The sequence below is a fragment of the Columba livia genome, chromosome 3 (genome assembly GCF_036013475.1).
Source record: "Columba livia isolate bColLiv1 breed racing homer chromosome 3, bColLiv1.pat.W.v2, whole genome shotgun sequence".
NCBI lineage: Eukaryota > Metazoa > Chordata > Aves > Columbiformes > Columbidae > Columba > Columba livia.
This window is the reverse complement of record NC_088604.1, coordinates 61,430,126-61,449,433: the sequence shown is the minus strand read 5'-3', so window position 1 is coordinate 61,449,433 and position 19,308 is coordinate 61,430,126. Positions and strand designations below refer to the sequence as shown.

The 19,308-nt window shown below is 42.4% G+C and overlaps 1 protein-coding gene across 11 annotated transcripts in view; it reads right to left on the bottom strand.

The window, feature by feature from the left end:
- Positions 1-8,902: 8,902 nt before the first annotated feature.
- Positions 8,903-19,308, bottom strand: part of ARFGEF3 (ARFGEF family member 3) — an 89,345-nt gene continuing 78,939 nt past the window's right edge. For 7 of the 11 annotated variants that reach the window (XR_010471397.1, XM_065057137.1, XM_065057140.1 and 4 more), the window contains 2 exons: positions 15,778-16,999; positions 8,903-15,032 (listed from right to left, as the gene is read on the bottom strand). Coding sequence is in view for 10 of the 11 variants with exons in the window: in XM_065057137.1 (XP_064913209.1) it covers positions 14,841-15,032; positions 15,778-16,999 (1,414 nt within the window). In the remaining variant the exon portion in view is untranslated. The other 4 variants (XM_065057144.1, XM_065057145.1, XM_065057138.1 and 1 more) reach the window with 3 other exon arrangements.

Sequence of the window (19,308 nt, the reverse complement as noted above, 5' to 3'; positions counted from 1 at the left end):
TACAGTAAATAGTGAGGGTGGTTTCTGGTAGGGAGGCAAGGACATGAGGCTAAATGCTGTGCTGAATTATTTAGCAGCGTTAGGATGTAGATGTTAATGATAAATCCAGAGAGGGAGCTCTGCCAGGAAAGCTTTGGTCACTGAGATCATACAATTGCTTTCAGTAGTTATGAGTTATCAGTTCAGTTAAATCAGGACTCATCCACAGCTTTCTAGGATACATGTTGTTAAATGGCAGTTGTTTCCAGCGAGAGGCCTTTGTGCTGTTTATGAAGAAAAAAATAAAATCCGTGATGGTTGCTAACCTCTGAAGGGAGGAGTATTTAAGTTGAAAGTTGAATCAAAGTTTAACTCTCACTGAAAACCTGTGCATTTTTCAGCCTTGCTGTGAGCAGGAGGAGAGGCCATTGGTAACACCCCATTCAACTGTGGTGTATTTGGCATGGTTTCTCAAGGCTAAACGTGTTCAAGCAAAAGTTCTGTTCTGGACTTAGGATAGAAAACTGGAGTCAGAATTGTGACCTCTTCTTTCCTGATTGGATGTCCTTCTATGAACTCTTCTTCTGAGCTCACAGCTCCCAGAAAATTGCAGGCCTAAGGGGCAGCAGGCTGGCCTCTGACAGCTCCAACAACAGCAGCTGTAGGTGCCAGCACTGGCTGTTCCTGAGGAGAGGACTCTGGAAGAGCCCGTTCCAAGGCTGGATATGGTCCCTGTGGCTGCAGCGTGCAATGGGGATTTACCCCACAGGTGAACCTGGGCTGTGGGAAAAATAGGGGATTTTTTGATAAATCTGTCCTGTTTTGTTACCAAAGTTGCCATCTGAGCAGTCGATAGGGAGCAGGAATTTTGAATGAAGGGTCAGCCTTGGTGCTGAAGCAGCTGCATCATTCGTTGGAAACTGGATCCCGCTCCTGTTTCTGCTGAAAGGTCCTGCGTGAAGCTAGAAAAGCTTTTGCGTGCTTGTGAGAAGATTCCTACTTTCCTGGGCTTGCGACCTGGGAAAGCACTGTCAGAGGTGCTGCAGCCAGAGCCTGGGGGAGTTGTGTTGTGAATTACCGTGTCCCACGAGAAGCTGGGTCCTAAACATGACTTACCAGGTCGCACCAAGACTTTTGACTTTGTCTTTGCACTGTGGATGGAAGCAAGAATGGTGACCATCTTTCTGAATGCGGTGTTAAGAAAATAAATTCTTTAAGGAGCCTAGTGATTGCGTAGCTTAAATCTGTCATCTCATGTGCAAGCAGGAAACATTCATATACCATCTTAATTAGGGTCTTGATACAGCCCCTAAGATGATTAACGCTATTTTTAAAAGCTTGCTGTAAATTTGCTTTGGGACTGTGCCATGAATAATGACGAAAAGTAAAAAATTATGTCCCCTTGCAGCATAAACACCCTATTTGGCATCCTTAGGTTGTAGTTAGATGAACTGTAGCCAAAATAAGGTGTGCTCTTTTAAGACTCACTGACCTGATTTACCAAATCTGCTTTGAATTTTTGACCTCTGGCAAATGTTTAAGAATGATTTAATTTTGTAGAGCTGAGGCCAAATGGGAATTTAGTGAAATGTGGTGACCTTTATCATGCAGGTAATTAGAATATGAAATAACAATTGTCATTCTCACTTTATAATTAGTGGGCCCAGCAGGAAGATTACTGAGAGCAGTAGAGATACTGTCTCTCTGCTCCCAGTGGTTGGACGCCCACTTGACACACTGCCTGTGTAGAGATCATCTGCTTTTCTGCAGAACTAAACCAGCACCACTCAAGGCTGTGTTTGTGATGACAAATCTATTGCAGATTTCTGGCACACATAACACTGATTTCTCCTTCCCACAAAGAGTTCATAAATACCACCATAGCTTGGGCATGCTGCAGTGTGGAAGCTGGGAGGAGGAACGTCCTTGAATCCAAGCCCCATGGCCAGACGTCAGGCTTGCTGCTGTGACACATGGGAGAGTTAGACCTTTGGAGGTCTTCAGACCTTGACGTGGACAAAACTTGCTCCCTCTCCCCACACTGGCTTTGTTATTTGAAACAGTTTAATTTAACAATTGCCCTCTCAAATAATCTGGAGAAAACAGCTGGCATGGAATGGTGCCACCAGATGGACTGAAGTTTGCTATAGGTTTGTAAACAAACGCAACTTGATGCTTTTAACTGAGGCAGTATTGCTGATATCACTTCCAATATTCTAGCAGGGGGGCAGGAAGAGACTTTCTGAGGAAGGCACTGCAGAAAATAGGCACCTCCACTGTCCTCAGTACGAAGCCCAAACTGTTTGTCAAAAAAATGTCATCTTTCTGATTTGCTGAGATGTTCGAGGCCAGCAGTGCAAGTCCAGGCTGTGTTACCACTAGCACTGATAGGGAACAGACCATAGTGCCCTAGGTGCCTTTCAAATTTCTTGCTGCTTTCTTCCACCAGTTGCTTTTGCTGCTTTCTACAGACAGTGGTGGACCATCCCTGCTGGAATGGCTGTGCTCTCATGTGTGAACGGTGCAAAACTAGGAATTGTAGTGGGTGAGGTGTTACCAGCGTAAACTGTACCGCATTGTCAGGTGTAGATTCATTGGATGAAGTGAAGGGAGATCCTGTCTCTTGCCTATAACCAGCTGGTAGGTGCTTCTCTGTCCTTCAGGCAGGAGTGGTGTTGGCTCCTGTCCATTCCCTTTCTCTTGGGTAATTAAGCAATTCATAATGATTGGCTCTTTTTTTTGAGAAATTTTTCATGATATTGAGATTTTGGCTTTGCTTTTTTGTTAAATATCAGTACCTTTGTTTTTCCAAAACAAAACACCTTCTGAAGAGCAGTCTCCTTCCCCCCCGCATCAAACTAAAATCACTGTCACTTGAAAGGGTAGATACAGGTTGGTATAACCCCAGTGAAAAGCAGGATTCTGGAGAGCAGCATTTGTGGACAAGCTCCACAAAGGTTTGTTGTTGTTGTTGGTTTTTGTTTGTTTGTTTGTTTTTTGTTTTTTTTTTTTTTTTTTGTGTTTTTTGATTTTATTTTATTTCTGTCAATCTAGATTTAATCCCCTTCATTTACAGTTGGTCATCCTTACCCTGTTGTGTGTGGTTTTTTTAAACTACTCTTTTGTCATTGCTTTAAGGCCAAGTGCAGCTCCAGAGCAGGAGAACTGTAGGTATAAACATGGTCTCTTACAGGTTAATGCCTCCAATTCCAGGTTTAGAGAAGTCCTTGTATCTTTCCTGTCACTAATCAGTGAATCTTCATTTGTTATTGTTAAAATGCTTGAAACATTTGAAAGCTTGAGGAAATACAGCTTTTGAAATCCATGCTCTGAAACATACTTAGCTGTAACAGTAAGAGTAAGAATGAGTGAGTTGAAAATTATTTGTATAAACTAAACCAATTGATGTAGTAGGTAAGCTTGTAGTGGGTTCCAATTGCCTTTATACGTGTGAGGACGAGCAGTGTGACAAACTGGACCAAAGACGTGGTAGCAGTGGCCCTTCAGGCTCTGTAGACGGAAGGTTAAAGGCTGGGTACTGCTGGGTCCTCGAGTGGCCTCTTGGAGATCCAATGGAGAAACTGCAAGGAGAAAGCTGTGGTTGGCTGGAGGACAAGCTCAGGTAGTGGTGGTTACCCACTCCTCATTGACCGGCCTCTCACATGGGTCAGGCAGGTTATTTGCTCGCCATGGGTGGCTTCTGTGCAGCTGCATCCCTGCGAGAACAGGGGCTGTAAATCGGGAGATGCTTGTTCAGCATTGTGCTCCGTTGTCTTGTCAAGGAAAGGCCCTTCTTCAGGACAAGGGAGAAAATTGTTCCCATCTGTGGACTTTAAATCTGCAGGAAACTCCTTGAATTGAAGTGTGCATTATTTAACAGAGCATCATCTGAGAGGTTTTGGGCAATTTTGTGCTGTTTTAATTTAGGTGAACTGGAACGTCCCTTTGCTTGAAATAAAACACATTTTGTATTGTTTTAATTTAGGTGAACTATGCTTGAAATAACACACGTTTTGTGTACCGTTGTAATTCAGAGTTCACATCTTGAAGCCAAGTCCTCTGTTGTGAATCTGGAGATTTCTGTTACCAGCTTATAGGCAAGATGCACAGCTTCCTGCAACCTGTAAAATAAAGTTTGCTGTAGAAATGAAATACATTTTCCAATGCAGGGGTTATAAAAATGTTTCAGAATTGACCAGTGCAAGGCTCTAAGGATAAGAGGGTAAAGGCACTGCCACAGTGTCCTCGGGCTGGGTTGATGAGAGCGTGGAGGTGTGAGTGGAAGTGTGCTGCTGTGCAAAATGTTGTTCCTGTGCGACACCCCAGCACTGCTCTGTGGGAACACTGCTACAGTGGGGAAGCCTTGGGTCCAGGCTGGTTACACGTGGATTTTATTTTTAAAGAACAACTAGATCTTGCTTGGGGCAGTGATGTACAAACACAATCAGCTGTGAAACACAACAGCTGAGGCAATTATTCAATTTGGTGTCTGCTGCACGATGGGGATCCTCTCACCCCATTTCCAGGCATAGCCTCATGCTTTCAAGGTCAAGTGACGAGGGGTATCATGGCAGGAGGAACCAGGTGGCTGCTGTGGGGCATTGGGACCTGCCCAGGTGAGCAGTTAAGTGGTCCCAGGTTGTAGAGTCAGTGCTTGTTGCTATTCAAGGTTTTTTTTCCTAACTGTATTTGGCTCCAGACATTTGCTTTTTGCCGTGTGCAGGATGATGCTTTGTTGAAAGGGATGCTGGCAGCCTGGCTTGGTTCAATGGCTCAGGCTCTTCAAGAGAGAGTAAAAGTGAAATTGTTTGGCACTTGTGCCCTGCCCTGGGCTCATCTTTCTCATGCTGTTTTTCTTCAGCAATCACTGCAGATCCATGCCGTTGTCTAGGATGGCACAGTTTACCCTATGCCCCCCACTATCCCTGGGGGACATTTAATGGTGGTCACCCTTCTTGTCCTACCCTCAGTACATCTCTGCCTAAAAAACTCTGTGGCAGGACATTCATTCCATCCCTCTTGCTGCTCTTGTTCCCCTGAAATGCTAAAGGAGATTTGATTGAAAACTTGTAAGAAAAAAAATATTAGCAAGCTAGATTTAACCTTCACTTTTTTATTTTCTTTTTTTTTCTTTTTTCATGGTTGGTTTTGCAAACTAATAATCTTTATTCTCTTGGGCCTGGGGCTGGTCAGAAGAGCCTGCACTGAGATATTCAATTATTTAGCATCCTTTTAAAAGAATACGCAAGAGAGATGTAAGATCTGCTCTGATGAGCGTCCCTGCAGCTGAGACTTTAAAAGAGTATTTTTATCAGGGTGCTTGTTCTTGCGGTGCAACCATTGCAATCCTACCCAGGAAACAATTCCCATGTTTTCTCAAGGAAAGATTAATTGGTTTTGCAGGGAAGCGTTTCGAACCAGCCAAGAGTCTTGCCACTTTCCTCGCCTTACATGAGTTACTACAAAACCATTTTTCACTTTCTCATTATGTTTGACGTTCTTGTTTCCCAAGCTTTAAGATGTGTCTGTTTCCAACCTCCTGGGCATACTTACTTATCGGGATAGATTTCAGTATGGCATCTTATCCAGTTTTATTTTCATCTGTTCCTCTCCCCATAATATCTGGCACAAAGGGAACTTCTTTTGAAGTACAAAGCAGGCTGACAGGAATGTAATGTAGCACTCAAAAACATAGTAAATAATTCTGAAATGCCACGCAGGAGAAGTATTTTAAATTATTTTAATCTTAAGTAATTTTGTTTGACTGTGGTGGGAAATTAGACCTCCTGAGAAGTGGTCACGCTAAGCATAATAAAAAATTATTCAGCTTGGGCATATTTCCTCAGAGCTGGCAAACCAGAAGTATTGTCTCTACTTTATGGATACAGATCTCCTGGGAAATACAGTGTAGAAAGAGGTGCAATTCTCTTGTAAAAACAAAACAACCAAACCAGATTTACTGCCATGGATTTCTGTCAGGAGTCTGAAAATGGCACATGCAGCCTGACTAATGTGTGGTGCGTTGTTTTCAGTGTGTGATTTTTTTTGTTGTGTCTTTTTTTTTTTCCTACATAATAAGTCTAGGACCTAATTGACCCAATGCTTGCTTCTAACTTGTTTTGATTTATTTGGGATTCTGTTGGGTTTTGAAACCTGGATGCTGAGTGCACTGTTCTAGGACATTGTGTCAGGTATTTGGATAAAGAGTTCAAGTCGTGTTTGTTTATGGTGATATTAGATGTTAAGAGGTTTATCCTGATGCTCGGTGCTTTGCCAAAAGCTCAGAAATCAGAGCTCACCCTGTGTTTCATGTGGCTCAGCAGACAGAACCCGGGCCTGGTTCTACCTGTTCTTTCTACTTCTGTCACAGCCTCACTCAGTGGGTTAAAAAAGTTTTCCCAGTCTGCAAAATGTGGATCAAGAAACACCTTTCTTGGAGAGAGCATGCTTCCAGCAGGATTACTGAAAGTATTGTCCCAGGATCGCCGTGCTGGTACTTCTGAGTGTTTCGGTGTACAGATGTGCCAGTGGTCTCCTCTGCAGCCCTCTTGTGCATTAGCTGTTGCAATCGAAGCACGTTTCCCTTCCCTTTAGTCTTTTACCTGAAGTATCTGCTTGCATTTCTAATTTGCATTTGTTATCCCTCCCATAAACTGTCTTTACAGTTACTTTTTTCTCTCCCTCTTGCCGGATCTGCCTGTATCCCACAGACCTAAGTCCCTGGAATAAACAAGAGGCCAGGGCACGTGCTGTAGATACTTTGGGCCCTCTTGATGTCAAGGACAAATTTTTGACTTGCTCAGTTTGTTTTCATCCCATATGCAATGGTACTCGTGTCACTGGGCACTCTTGGCACCATGTCAAAAAATAATAATTAGGAAAGATGTCTGACTTGTTATGAGGGGAGCTTTTTAACTTCTGTTATAGTTGACCACAGATGAACACGGTGTAGCCACATTGTGAAAAATCATCAGTTCTGAAATCTTGTTATAAACAAATGTTTGTTGTAAAAAACAAATGTATATAATGGAGGGAGATCAGGGTAACTCCACACATGTATCTTTGGTGCTTCTTGTAATGGCAGAGGAAGGAAGAGGTTTCCCAAAGCTATGGAGAGAATGTGTGGCTTTGCGTGGTTTGGTGGGTGGTGTTCCTCCTCTGTTCCTCCTGGGAGGGTGAATGTCTTTTAGGAAGCTCTAGGGGGACTTGAGAGAGCTGACCTGCCTGGATAAGAAAGTCAGCCTCTCAAAATTGAACCGTGGTCACTTTCTTCTGATAAATATGTTTTGGTAACAACTTCTATGGGAAGTTTTCATCACTGGGCATTAAAAAACCCAAGAGCCGTTTGTTAAATTTTGGCTACAAAGCAATGTGTTCAACGGCTGCTCAAGTGTCTACAAAGAAAGTTCACCACTTCCACCTATTTCCCTCACAGCAGTGGCAGCAGAAGCTGCGCTAGTCTGACCCCACTGTTAAGTGAGAAGGCAGTTGGGAATTTGAATATGTAAAGAGTTAGAGAAATAGTGGAATAATACTTTCTGTATTTACCCAGTTGCTGTTTTACATTAATGAATGCTGGTTAGGAGGAAATGAAAGTCCTTCTAATGGGATTTAAATGAGACGAGCAGCAGAAGGTAGTTTCCTGGAACGGAATTAGATCTGACTGTTGGGATTCAACATACACTCTTTCACCAGAAGTGCTGCAAGATTATTAAAGCATCACAACCTCATTTAGTGGCTTTGTAATCTGCTCTAATACGTTTCTCTTAACCTTTGTGGTGGTGAGGTGGTTGTGTAACAGATGCTGAAAGCCAGACCTTGTGTTGCTTTGGTGCGTGGGAAGAAACCCATGCCCAGAGATCCCAGGTGGGAATTCCCGCTGCAGCATTTTCACTCTTGAGATGGTGTGGAAAGGTTACTCTGTGCTGCTGTCCTGTTGCTGACACACTCCTGCCTTCAGGGAGCCCCCCCATGACCATTCTCTTGACAGGGTACTGGTCAAACCTTTCTTCTTCTGCATCTAAATGTTGGTTGCATATGGAAGCGTGTGTGGCTGCTGTGAAGAAGGTTTTCCTTAAATGTTTCCATTGTTATTTTTTCCCTGCAACAGGAATGATCATTGATCCAACTTTAATCAAAAGAGGGATTTAGGTGGCAGGGGAGAGTCCTTGCCTAGCTTTTCAGAGGGATGAAGGCACTTGCATGCACCTGTACATTTGGAACACTGGGTGCCAGCTGAACTGAGTGGGGCAGGTAAACACAGCTGGCAGATGCCTGGCTGGAAAACCCAACAAAAGTTTGGCTGTGACAGTGGTCTGAGGAGCGCTGTGGTGCCTGCTTGTCCCCAGTAGTGTTCACAAGCAGCGGCTGCCACGCTGCGGGGCTGGGGCAGAGGTCAGCCCGGGTTCCAGTGGCAGGAAGGTGGTGTACTTTGGTGTGCGGCTGGAAGTTTCCTTTGTTGCTGTGCTACTGAAGTTGCCTTTTAGGACAGTTTTCAGTTATCTCTGTAATTGAAAGTAGGTGCCTTTTCTGCCATTCTTTTCCCCCCATCTCCAGTGACATCAAAGCCAAAAGTATTTTCCTCATTGTAATGTTTTAATGGGGGGAGAAGTGCTTCAACTGTTTAGACATGTCACAGTTCTGCAGAGCGCCTACTTGTACCTTTAGTTGTCTCAGCAGCTTCATCGTCCTTCTCCCCAAATCTGGCCTGGACTCTGCTTAGTCAGTCCTATAGGGCTCGTTTATTAATGTGTTTACATCTCAGCTCCCACTGAAAAAAAAAAACAACAACCCCGCAGTTCAATGTGGCGAAATTCCCCAGGTCATCTGTGAAAACTGCAGTCCCTGCTGGTAGGTACCAAATATTTCAGGCCACTTCTCAGTTCTGCTCCTTTGCTTCATCAGTAAATGTAAAATAACCATCTTCAGACAAAAACAAAGCATGATTTATTTTGCATTTGCCCCTTTATTCTACAACACAAGCAACATAAATAGTTTATCATTTTTGTTTTAAAATATTTCCATTTCAGAATTCAGTCAGAATAAAATATACACAAAATACAATTTGCAAGCCAGCTTACAGTGACTGCCTGACCACTGGACACCCAAGGACCAAACAAAGCTAGCAGCACAACAGGACGCGGCAGACACAGGGAGGTGTTTTTTCTAAAGAACAGCAGAAGGGTAGAGGGAGGAAAAATGGATGAGACTGGGGAACTGCAGCTCAGTATGAACTCAGTAGAAGGTAAAGCCAATGTAAGCACTTGCTTGACAAGGTGATTTACAGTCTCTCTTAGAAAGTATTAATGGCTCCTCCTGAATATACAGCTAGAGACATGAAGTCCTGGGAATGATGTTTTGTGGGAAAATGCTTCCTATGACAACCATCATCATGGAAATAGAATTTGATTTATTTTTTTTTTTCTTTTTCCTTTTTGAACAGGAAAGTATTAGATCTTTGGCAAAATGGAGTGTCCACTCCCTTTGGCTTGCTTTCAGTTTTCACTTCTGGTTGAAGGGCCCATGGAAGTATGCGTACAGTCTCACAAATAATGACAATTAAAGGGGTGAGGGAGAGAAAGTGAGGGGAACAGAAAGAAGGTGCTCGCTGCTGTCATTGCATACTTTTCAATCTCTCGCTCCCGTCTACTCAGCAAGCACTGTGCAGCACAGGGCTCTGTCACCATGGTGCTCTGCCCTTCCTGGCTGTTGTCCCTTTGGTATCGAATCCTGCTTTGCTCTGCAGAGCAGGGGCTCAGGCGCCACAGCCTGCTTGTGCAGGTGATATTTGTCCCATGCTTGAACCCATGTACCTGTGCCTCTCCACTAGCTCAGCTCTCTTGTTTTAGCTCTTGCTTGTGGAAGCATTGGCACTGCCCTGCAACCCAGGTGAACCAAATGCACAGACAGGAAATAGGGCCCTGGTGTTCCACAGCATTTGGATGAAATTTATGGAAAAGTGGGACATTAGGTAAAAGAATTGAAATAGATCCTGTTGCCATGTTTCTTAACAAAAAAAATGCCCTCCATAAACTCAGTTCCCTGGTTCAATGTGGCAGTGGAGACTTTGCAAACCTCAACTTGTGTATCATCTGCCAAAAATAAAGGGGATTTGAGGGATCTTGTCCCATAGGTGAGCTCATTTTTGCATTAATCCAGGATCATAGAGCGTAGCTCCACCAATATCCACAGAATTAGGGCATTTCTTCTTCCCTCTGCTTTTAGTTCTTAGCTTGGAGACCTCTGAGCACTAAGTGAAAAAGACTGATGAATACTTGCACCACATGCTTTTATATTTTCTTTTTACATAGGCAGCCCGCCATGTGTGGCCAAAGCCGTTTGTATAGTATGATACAGCTAGTGTCACATATAAAGTATATGTTCTGAAGGGGATTAGAGGAAACAACAGAAAGAGGAGCTACGACTTCTTCTTTGCAGCCGTACAATTTCCTGAAGTCCCAGGTGTGCTGCTGGTGAGGGCTGCCAAGAGACCCTGACATTGTATCCCTACAGAAGCTCTACTCAAAAAGGAAGGTTCAGAGAAGAGGGGTCTCTAGCTGCCAGATGCTGTTATCTACATTGCATAAAAATCCAACGGTTGTGCTTCTGTGCTATGGTAACTTGGTCCTTTTATACTAAAAAGAAAATTAACTTTTTTTAAAATTATTTTTAACTGATGGTATTGCATCATTTCTTCAAACAATTGTGGAATGATCCGAAATGGAGAAAAACCTAACTCTATTTTGTATCTTCCCTGAAATGACTATAACTACAGTAATGAGTAAATAGCTTGATTAATCATAAACGTATCAGAACACCCTCACAGAAACAGGGGCAAGGGAAGAAAGGACTTAACTTTTTTTTTTTTGGTGAATTAAAAGCTATTTATCACTGAATGGATTACTAAAGTTGACAATAGCCAAACCACATGCTCAATTTCCAGATAAGCTCCTACACAGAAGGGCTAGGTAGAAATAAATTACTTTGGCTTGCTGTGGTCAGCCTCTTACATGTTAAAACTGGATCTGTGCAAAAGTGAAGGTTCTAGTTTTGAGGCATTGGGATGTATTGGAATACGCGCTGGTTCCTGTAGATGTTTTTTCAAGCAGGAGGTGCATTGAGGGCAACATCAGGAACTGTACAGGGCTTTCCCCTTACTGAGAACTTGTGAACTTGCATGTAGGGATTGAAGGATTGAGTCCTGAGTATTAAAGATATCCAGGTAGGTAACCTGCATTGATTTCCACCGTCTGGGCACTCTGATGGTGGGCCTGAGCTGTGGGGAGAGGCACAAAGTGCAGGCAGCACAGGGAGTGGGACCTCTCTGCTTGCTAACGTGTTTGCCGCTCGGTTTCACTCTGATGCTGCGCTGAGCTCTGCAGTGCAGACACCAAAACGCAGATGCTACTATATCAAGTGCAGATGGAGATGACATACGGTAACACAAGGTATTTAGAGGTGGGGGTTGTATCTTTGGCAGGTGAGGATTTCTCAGTGAATTTTACAGGAAGGTTTAGGTTTTAAACAAAACTTTAAACTCAAATTCAAAGGCAAAGTACCTTACAGGTCATGGGTGTAAATGCTGCTTGGTGTTGACATGAGCCAGCTATTGTCCAGAATGAATTTTTTTTATCTGCGATGACACAAAAGCTGTGTTGCCCGTGCTTGGAGTTTTACAGGGAAAGTTTTGCCCAGGTCTGTGTAAATCTTTTCCTAATAATTTTTTCTGGATGCTAAACTAAGTCAGCTATTCTCAAGTGAGCGTTCATCCCTAGGAGAATATAAAAATCTGTATTTTAACAGCTTAAAGACATGAAAGCATTTTGACCAAGAGACGGTGGTAATTCTGTGGCTGCTAAACGCTCAGAAAAGACTGCTATGGGGAAGGTACCAGAACAACTGTGCTAACCATTGCTGGTGTGACACAAATATTCACAGAAGATGATAAACATACTACGAATGTGGATATTGCTCTGTAAAAATGCAAAATGCTCAGAGTATGGTAGTGACAGGAGCTAAAGGAATCTATACAGAAATACATAAATAGTCTCTCATTTCTGCATATATTCACACTACAGGATAAAGTGCAAACATATACAATGGCCTGAAACCATATCAATTGGGGTCAGACCCTCCTCCTGTTATACAAGACAAGTAGCACTCCATTGATGTGTAGGCTGCTTTTTTTTCAGCTTTAAATATTTACATGGTGATGAGCTGTTCCATGTGAGAAAAAGCAGTTGATGCTGGCCAACAGCAACTTGCTCTGTTCGTGGTTGCCTGCAAGATTTTAAGATGTTACTCATGAGTTCTTATGGAGCGGTGTTAATGTGCAGAGGCATTAACGGTGACAATGGGCACTTAGTGCATAATTTCGAGAGCAAAGTTTAAAACAGGGCAACAGCAATACAGAAATCTTACTCCTACTCATTTCCAATATGGTATTTCTAGTGTGAAAAGTTGAAATGGTACTTTGGGACAAGATGGTGGCTAATCAAATATCATTAAGCTGTGCTGTGTTCATGGGCTTCAGAGGGGGTGGTAGGGGTGGTGGCATTGTCACTCCTAGAGCTTTTCTTTTTATTTTACAGAAGGATCTTGGTATTACAACCAAGACACATATCCACCATATTTCTGGGATAGTAGGCCCTCTTCTGGAGTCTTGAGTGATTCCAGTGGTACTGCTATCAATTTTGCTCCTTCAACATAATTTAGGGATTTGCTTTAGTTTTAAGACTAGTGCAACAAGGATCTGCATCCATTTGATGCGTGTATAATGAAAAAGATTTGGGGGTTTTGCATACAGTTAATTATTCTGATTTCTGTTGCTGCCTAATTAATGCACTGCTTTAAAAGCAGTTCTGTATAGATGCCCAATAAAAACTTAAACAAAAAAATATAACCACCCTTTTACCCTACCTAAAGATGTGTAAGAAAGACACGCCAACAGAAATCAAACCACGCCACTACTCTCCTATATACCAAGGGCTGATCTCACCTATCTCCAACCAAGTATTACTGCTGTTGGGGGAAAAATGACAGTTGATGAAATAGTTAAATTACTCCTTTATAAAGTCAATGTAGGCAGCAAGAAAGAGTTGGTTTTCAGGAATTTTTATGTCTGTGAAACAATGAAGCAAAGGCAAGTTTTGAAAGAAAAGGAAACAGGGTGACCGATGCTACGGAAGGTTACGGGAGAAATATTCCCTGCACAAGTCTAGCAGGTGACAAATGGGACAGGAGGGAAAGAGGCAGGAGGATGGTGGCAGACTCTTTGTAAACACATCAGCTTGTGTGATGGCTGTTCAGTGAAGCCTCCTGGCTCCCTCTGTTTGCTTAGTTTAAGATGCTAAAAGTTGTGCAAAATGCAGACCTGATATAAAGAGATGCCATTTTGAGGATGCTTTGGAGCAGGGACTGAAGCTGTATATTTAGTTGGTGTGCACATTTCAAAAGCCTTGGGAGAATGTCATTAAGGGGTCAGCCAAGATTAAAATCAGCTTATTTTCAACAAATTATTTTGCCTTCTAATCAACAAATGAGATGGAATGTCCCAGGGGCTGTGACATAACTTGTGCAGCAAGGTAACCCTTTGCTGTGTCCACTGTGAACAGTGTCACATATGTATCTGACAATACAAAATCTTTCCCCTTCTCCCAACCCTAAAAATACCAGCAAATTGTTGTAGTTGCTATCAAATGGCTGCACAGAGGGGTTGTACCTCTGTGAGGATCTGTCTCCTCCTGTTTACATCAGCAGACTAGAAATGGGAGAGAAATAGGAAAGATCCTTTCAGACTATTTTCCACCTCGATTCAGCTCATTGTGGAGTAATAGGCTAAGTTCATCATAGGAGAGAAGGGTGCTCCTGGCTACAGCTGCTCTAAATAAGTGAACATATACGTTTCCAGTAAAAGCATAAGCTAACTTAGCTGTAGTGTTGCTTAAACTGGAACACTTTACTATGTTTAGGTGAGTGCTGGATATTGGCACATGCTGGTATTTGCTCTGTGGTGCGTCTTCCCCTCAGCTTCACTGGAAACAGCAAAACAAACTTCCCTGTTGCCCTTAAGGGGAATTAGACACGTGGAAAACGATCAGCAGAAGAGGCAGCCAGCGTAGTGTTGTAGAGAGGGCAGCTTGACTGTGCCATTTCTCTTCAAGCAATACTCCACAAAAGCGATGAAAGGATGAATAGTCTGTGCTTGGTTCACCAGTTTTAGACCTGGGATGTTTTATATAGTCACTTTTTAGCTACCCCAAATGTGACCAGACTTCAAAGGCTCTTCTCAGAGCAAATTAAATTTCCACTTTCTCTAGTCAGTGAGGCATAGTTAGCACAATAATATTTTTTGGCTTTCCTCTCTCATGCTAATTTCAGAAGGGAAAAAAGTTACCCTAAACAAGTGTCACCTTTTTACTTGTCCTATAGCCTCACTTTTTTCCTGACTTTTATTTATATTTTTAAAGATACATAGGCTACTGGCCTGGTTTGACATCCAGATGACAGTGGTGTTCACAGCTAACTGGAAGTGTGGAAGTTCAGCTGCAGTTTCATGTGGCTCCACTATTGCACATTTCAATTAAAATGAAGGCTACTGAAATGTATCACCCCTTCAGGTACTAGGCTGACTTACTGGCAGTTTCTGGGGCCATTCCAGACCCCCCTGGACACACTCATGCTTTGCCTCCTTTGCTAGTGTGAGTGAGGGACACACAGTCTCAAGTGGATAGAGGATATACATCAACAAGCTCATTGTTTCTTAATTGATCACCAACAAACAGGCAATTAATGAACCCCAAATACTTCTTTGCTGTATACCTTGGATATCGTCTCCCCTTTGCAACAGAGCACACCTCGGTTTAAATGATGATGTCGTAAACTCGGCCCACTCTTCCCAGCCATTCCCGCACTGCCTGGCGGACGCGGATATCTGTCACGTGGCAGGTCAGCTGGCTGATGCAGGGGAACACCGCTGGCTGCAGGGCTGTGAACATTTGGTCTGGCAGGGCCTGAATCTGATTGAGAACTGTCAGCACCATGTTGGTCCATGCCTACAAACAAATTGGATACAAGAAAAGACTCCTTAGAAGACCTTTCTAAATAGATGAGCCCATCAACTGCAGCAGAAAATAAGATATCTGGGGGTTTCAGCCTCATGAGGAGGTTTAGTAACGCTAGAATCTTCATTTCATGTTCACTGTGTCTTCCTAATTCACATGCAGTACTCCAAGTCCTTATTGACTTTGTATTGCAGGTATCATGCCCACCCTTTTATTTCATCCTGCAGTGAACAAAGACTTTCAAGTTTGGTGCTTTCACTGATTTGTTCCCTTGGAGATGCAAGCAGCAAGTTTCTGTTTAGCAGCAGAGCCCACTATTTCTGCTGTCGAATTAACAAAGAAACCTTCTTAAGTACAAAAGCATTGTGACAAACAACAGCACATTTTCAAAGGCCCTGAAGTGGGCGAGAGCCCTTAGTAGTAACCAATGAGTTCATTGTAGGCCGCTAGTTCTTAGCACTAAGTGCAGCTTTGGCCCCAGCTGCAGAAGCACTCTTCAAAGCTTGAGCAGTATATGCCTGATTACACGTCCACTGATATTCTTTGGCAGGACAGAATCAGGCTTTTATCAGCACAAGCTGCTGAAATATTCAGTCCTCATCATGATGACTTCTTTATGTAATGACAACATTTAATGAAGAGATTATAATCATTATAATAAAAGCAACAGAAAAATACTTATAGGTATCATTTTAATTATTGCTATTATTATTAGTACTCTACAAATATGTCCTACCTGTATCTGAGCCTCGGCATCCCTAACAGATATATTCAGCGAACTGACTGTGGATCCTGAGCGCGGTCTCTTCTCTTGTCTCAGGATCTCTGGACCAGCACTGAATGAATGCCTCATTTGACCTTGATCTATAAGATGTTGTGGCCGCTGGAGTATGGGTGAGTCTGACCCTCTTGAACCCAGGAGCTCCCCTTTCTTTTCCACTTTGACCTCTTTGGTGAAGGATGTCATGGCCTGTTGCTGCTTTCTTTTCTTGTATTCTGTCATGAGCTTGGAGATAGTTTTGTCCGTGGCTATGGTGTAGATCTTGTTGCCAGCACTCTCCCACCATTCTTTTTTCCTGGTTTGCTCTTTCTTCTCTGGTTTAGGACTTAGGGGTGGGGGAAGTAGCAACATTTCTCCTCGGGGTGTCAGGCTGTCCCCCAGCTGGTCCCTGATTTGACTGCGGTCATCTTCTGATGGTGTGTTCTTCCCAGATTGCCCTCCGGTCGATGGGGTGGAGGTTTCTGAATGAAAGGATGGTAAAATGAAGAAAGGGTCACCTTTGAACACTGGAGGCTCCTCTACATTATTCTCCAGGTCCAGATGCATCTGGATATAGTTGTTGCACAGTTCCATACAGAGCTTATGAAGCCGCTTGATTAGCCATCCCCAGTCTGCATTGCTGACAGGCTGTACACTCAGGGATGGTATTCGAGCCCTCCACTGTCTCTTCTCTTTCCCTCGTGGGGGACTGACCTGGGCAGTTTCTTCAAAAATGTCTTCATCTTCTGAAGAACACTGCTGTGATGAGTCTGTGCTTCTCTCATCATCTTCAAAGAGGATCTTCTTCACTTGTTCTGCAGTGATGTTCTCCTGGTTTGTCAGGATTGCACAAATCAAAGCATGGAAGTAGATGTTGAAGCTCATGGCTGACTGGCGATATAAGTTGGCAGCTCCACCAATGCCAGACACTTTTTTCAGCAAACACTTCAACCCAGGTCTAGTGTCAAACTCTCTGGCTGTTCTGTAGGAGTCCAGCAGTAAGTCGAAGATGACAGCCAGGTTTTGCATGGAGATGTACCTGAGAAAACCAGCCAACTTGTTTTCTGGTACTTGTATTGTCATTTTCTCCTCCATGTTATAAGGGCCTTTCACAAATTCTTCCAGTAAGATGTCATATAAATTCTGGAGCAGTACTTGGTGAGACAGCAAGCTCACCACTATGGTCCTGAAAGGAATACTTGGTAAACCAAGCATGAGAAAGACAAAAATAAAATAAAATTAAAATGGAAGAATGTAGAAGTACAGGAATACTTCATATTTCCGAATCTAACAAGGAAGATGCAAATGGAGGGCCCAATTTTCAGAGCCTTGTTACAAAACAGTGCAGGAACATAAAGTTTTCTAGAACGGTCTTTCAGCTACTCTTTCAAACACTTTCCTAGGATTGAAGAAGGTTAAGAAAAAATAACTGCCCACAGCGAGCACACTAGTGGCACTTGTGTGGAGGTGGTATTAAATCTCTCTTATAATTTTTGTCCTTTTGTCTGGAGATGTCTACAATTGAGAGATTAAATACTCTGTGTTTCAATTTAATGGCAGCTGAAGGTACTCTCAATATTTCAGCCTGCTATAACCAAGGAGTTTGTTAACATACAAGCTGTGCAGCACTAACTCTGATCCCTGACTCTAATTTCTATTGTAGTTGCTGAACTTTGGCTAAATTGAAATATCCTTAAAATTTCTGCACCAGCATTTCAGCCAAGCTTAACTTTGCCTTGACAAATCGAGGCCAAAGCTAGTTCGCCACTTGGTTTCCATTTCCAGTAATGCCAGGAGTACTTCTTAAAAACAAAACACAAAAAGAGCGAACCAACCGACAAACAAACATCTACAGAACCATCAGCAGTTCAGTGGAGCATGCAAAGAAGCTGAAGTCTTGCTGAAGGCACATTGCACTGTTTGCTTTTAAGACTTCAACTTAAACACTGAGAACCCAGCATGGACATATCTGTTCCTAACCCTGTTTCCCACAAGTAATCCTGGGTGACGCTTGGCTGTGTGCTGTGCGTTGTTCTAGATCTCACTGATTTTTGATTTGCACAGGGAACCAAGGAATAGCAAATTCCCCCAGGCAGAGTTTCCAGGTAATTGACTAGTAAATAACATTGGGAGGCTTGCAGGCCAGGGAGGCTAGGAAGAAGGGGTGGGATGAGATTGTTGTTTGGATTTAAAACTAAAAACTCTGGAACCTATCTTAAGGCATTTAAAAATAGGCTTTCCGTAAGATTGCAATGGTGATGTTTTAAATTGAGCTGATGCTCTGGTACACTTGGTAATACTTGTTTTGATTTAGGGAACTATGATGGGTCGCATTTTAACTAGCACTGCTGTCTAGTGTGGAAGAGATTTTTCAGTTTGCTTGAAATACTGCGGTTTCAGGTCTAAGTCAAAGTAAATATTCATGTAACATGAGAAGTTCAAGTGTGGACCTTTAATATTTTTTTTTTTTCAAAAATTATTCTACTTTCATTAAACAACTTTAAAAGTGTTTTCAAAATACCAAAACCAAAAGTCAGGTTTGAGAATGCAACTCTTAAAAAAAAAAATAATCAAGAAAAACATGTCTTAACTCTCAAAATTTTGCCTTATGTTAACTGACTTATAAAAGCACACAAATGGTCCTGATTGATTAAAAAAAAAAAGTCCTGATACTCCTGGGACTACTATATGCTTGGCCATGTAGAATCTATGGGTCAAACAGAATTGTGCTTCTAAGGTTAATTTACCTATGTCAGTTTACTTACCATGACACAGCTGCCAGTGCTAATAGATCAGTAAAATGTAATAGTCTTATTTTCTGACAGTGCTAAAAATCTTGATGATTAATACACACATTGGAACTCTGTATGGGGAAGTAGTTTTCCACTGTAAAAATCATTATAAGCTCTGACTCAGAAAAGCCTTTAAGAGCATGTATAAAGTTAAATGAGTGCTTGCATTGATTGCAAGAGACTTATCCTGTTTCAAAAGCAGGATCACAAAGCAGATCTGCTTTTCCTTGTAATAGCCAAAAAGTCTATTGCCAAGGACAGTTTAAAGTACTGCTTAATTCCAAAAGAAAGTAGTACAGAACTATAGGTGAAAGCACACACTACCAAAGCTGGTTAAGGATGGATAGTATTTTCTTATTCTGCCCAAAGTTTCCAACTGAAATATATTATTTTTTAAGAAGAAAAGCTCCCTTACCCCAGCTTCCTGTGAAACGATGCAGCATTAAGGAAACAAAAGCAAAAAGGGAGAAGAGAAACCCCACAAAGGTTAAAATAAAACTTTTGAAAGGCCACAGTTACTAGCATGCAAGACTGGCATATTACTGCACTGCTGTAGCAAATAATATGAAAAACAGTGGCACAGTCAACTTTTGAGCCCTGTTTTGGTGAAAAATGAGCATTGCTGGAGTGACATTTGCCTATCAGCATATACACTTTCTGCAGTTGTTTAGACAAAGTGCAGTGTGAGAGCATTGAGAGTTTGTGTTAATTGCAA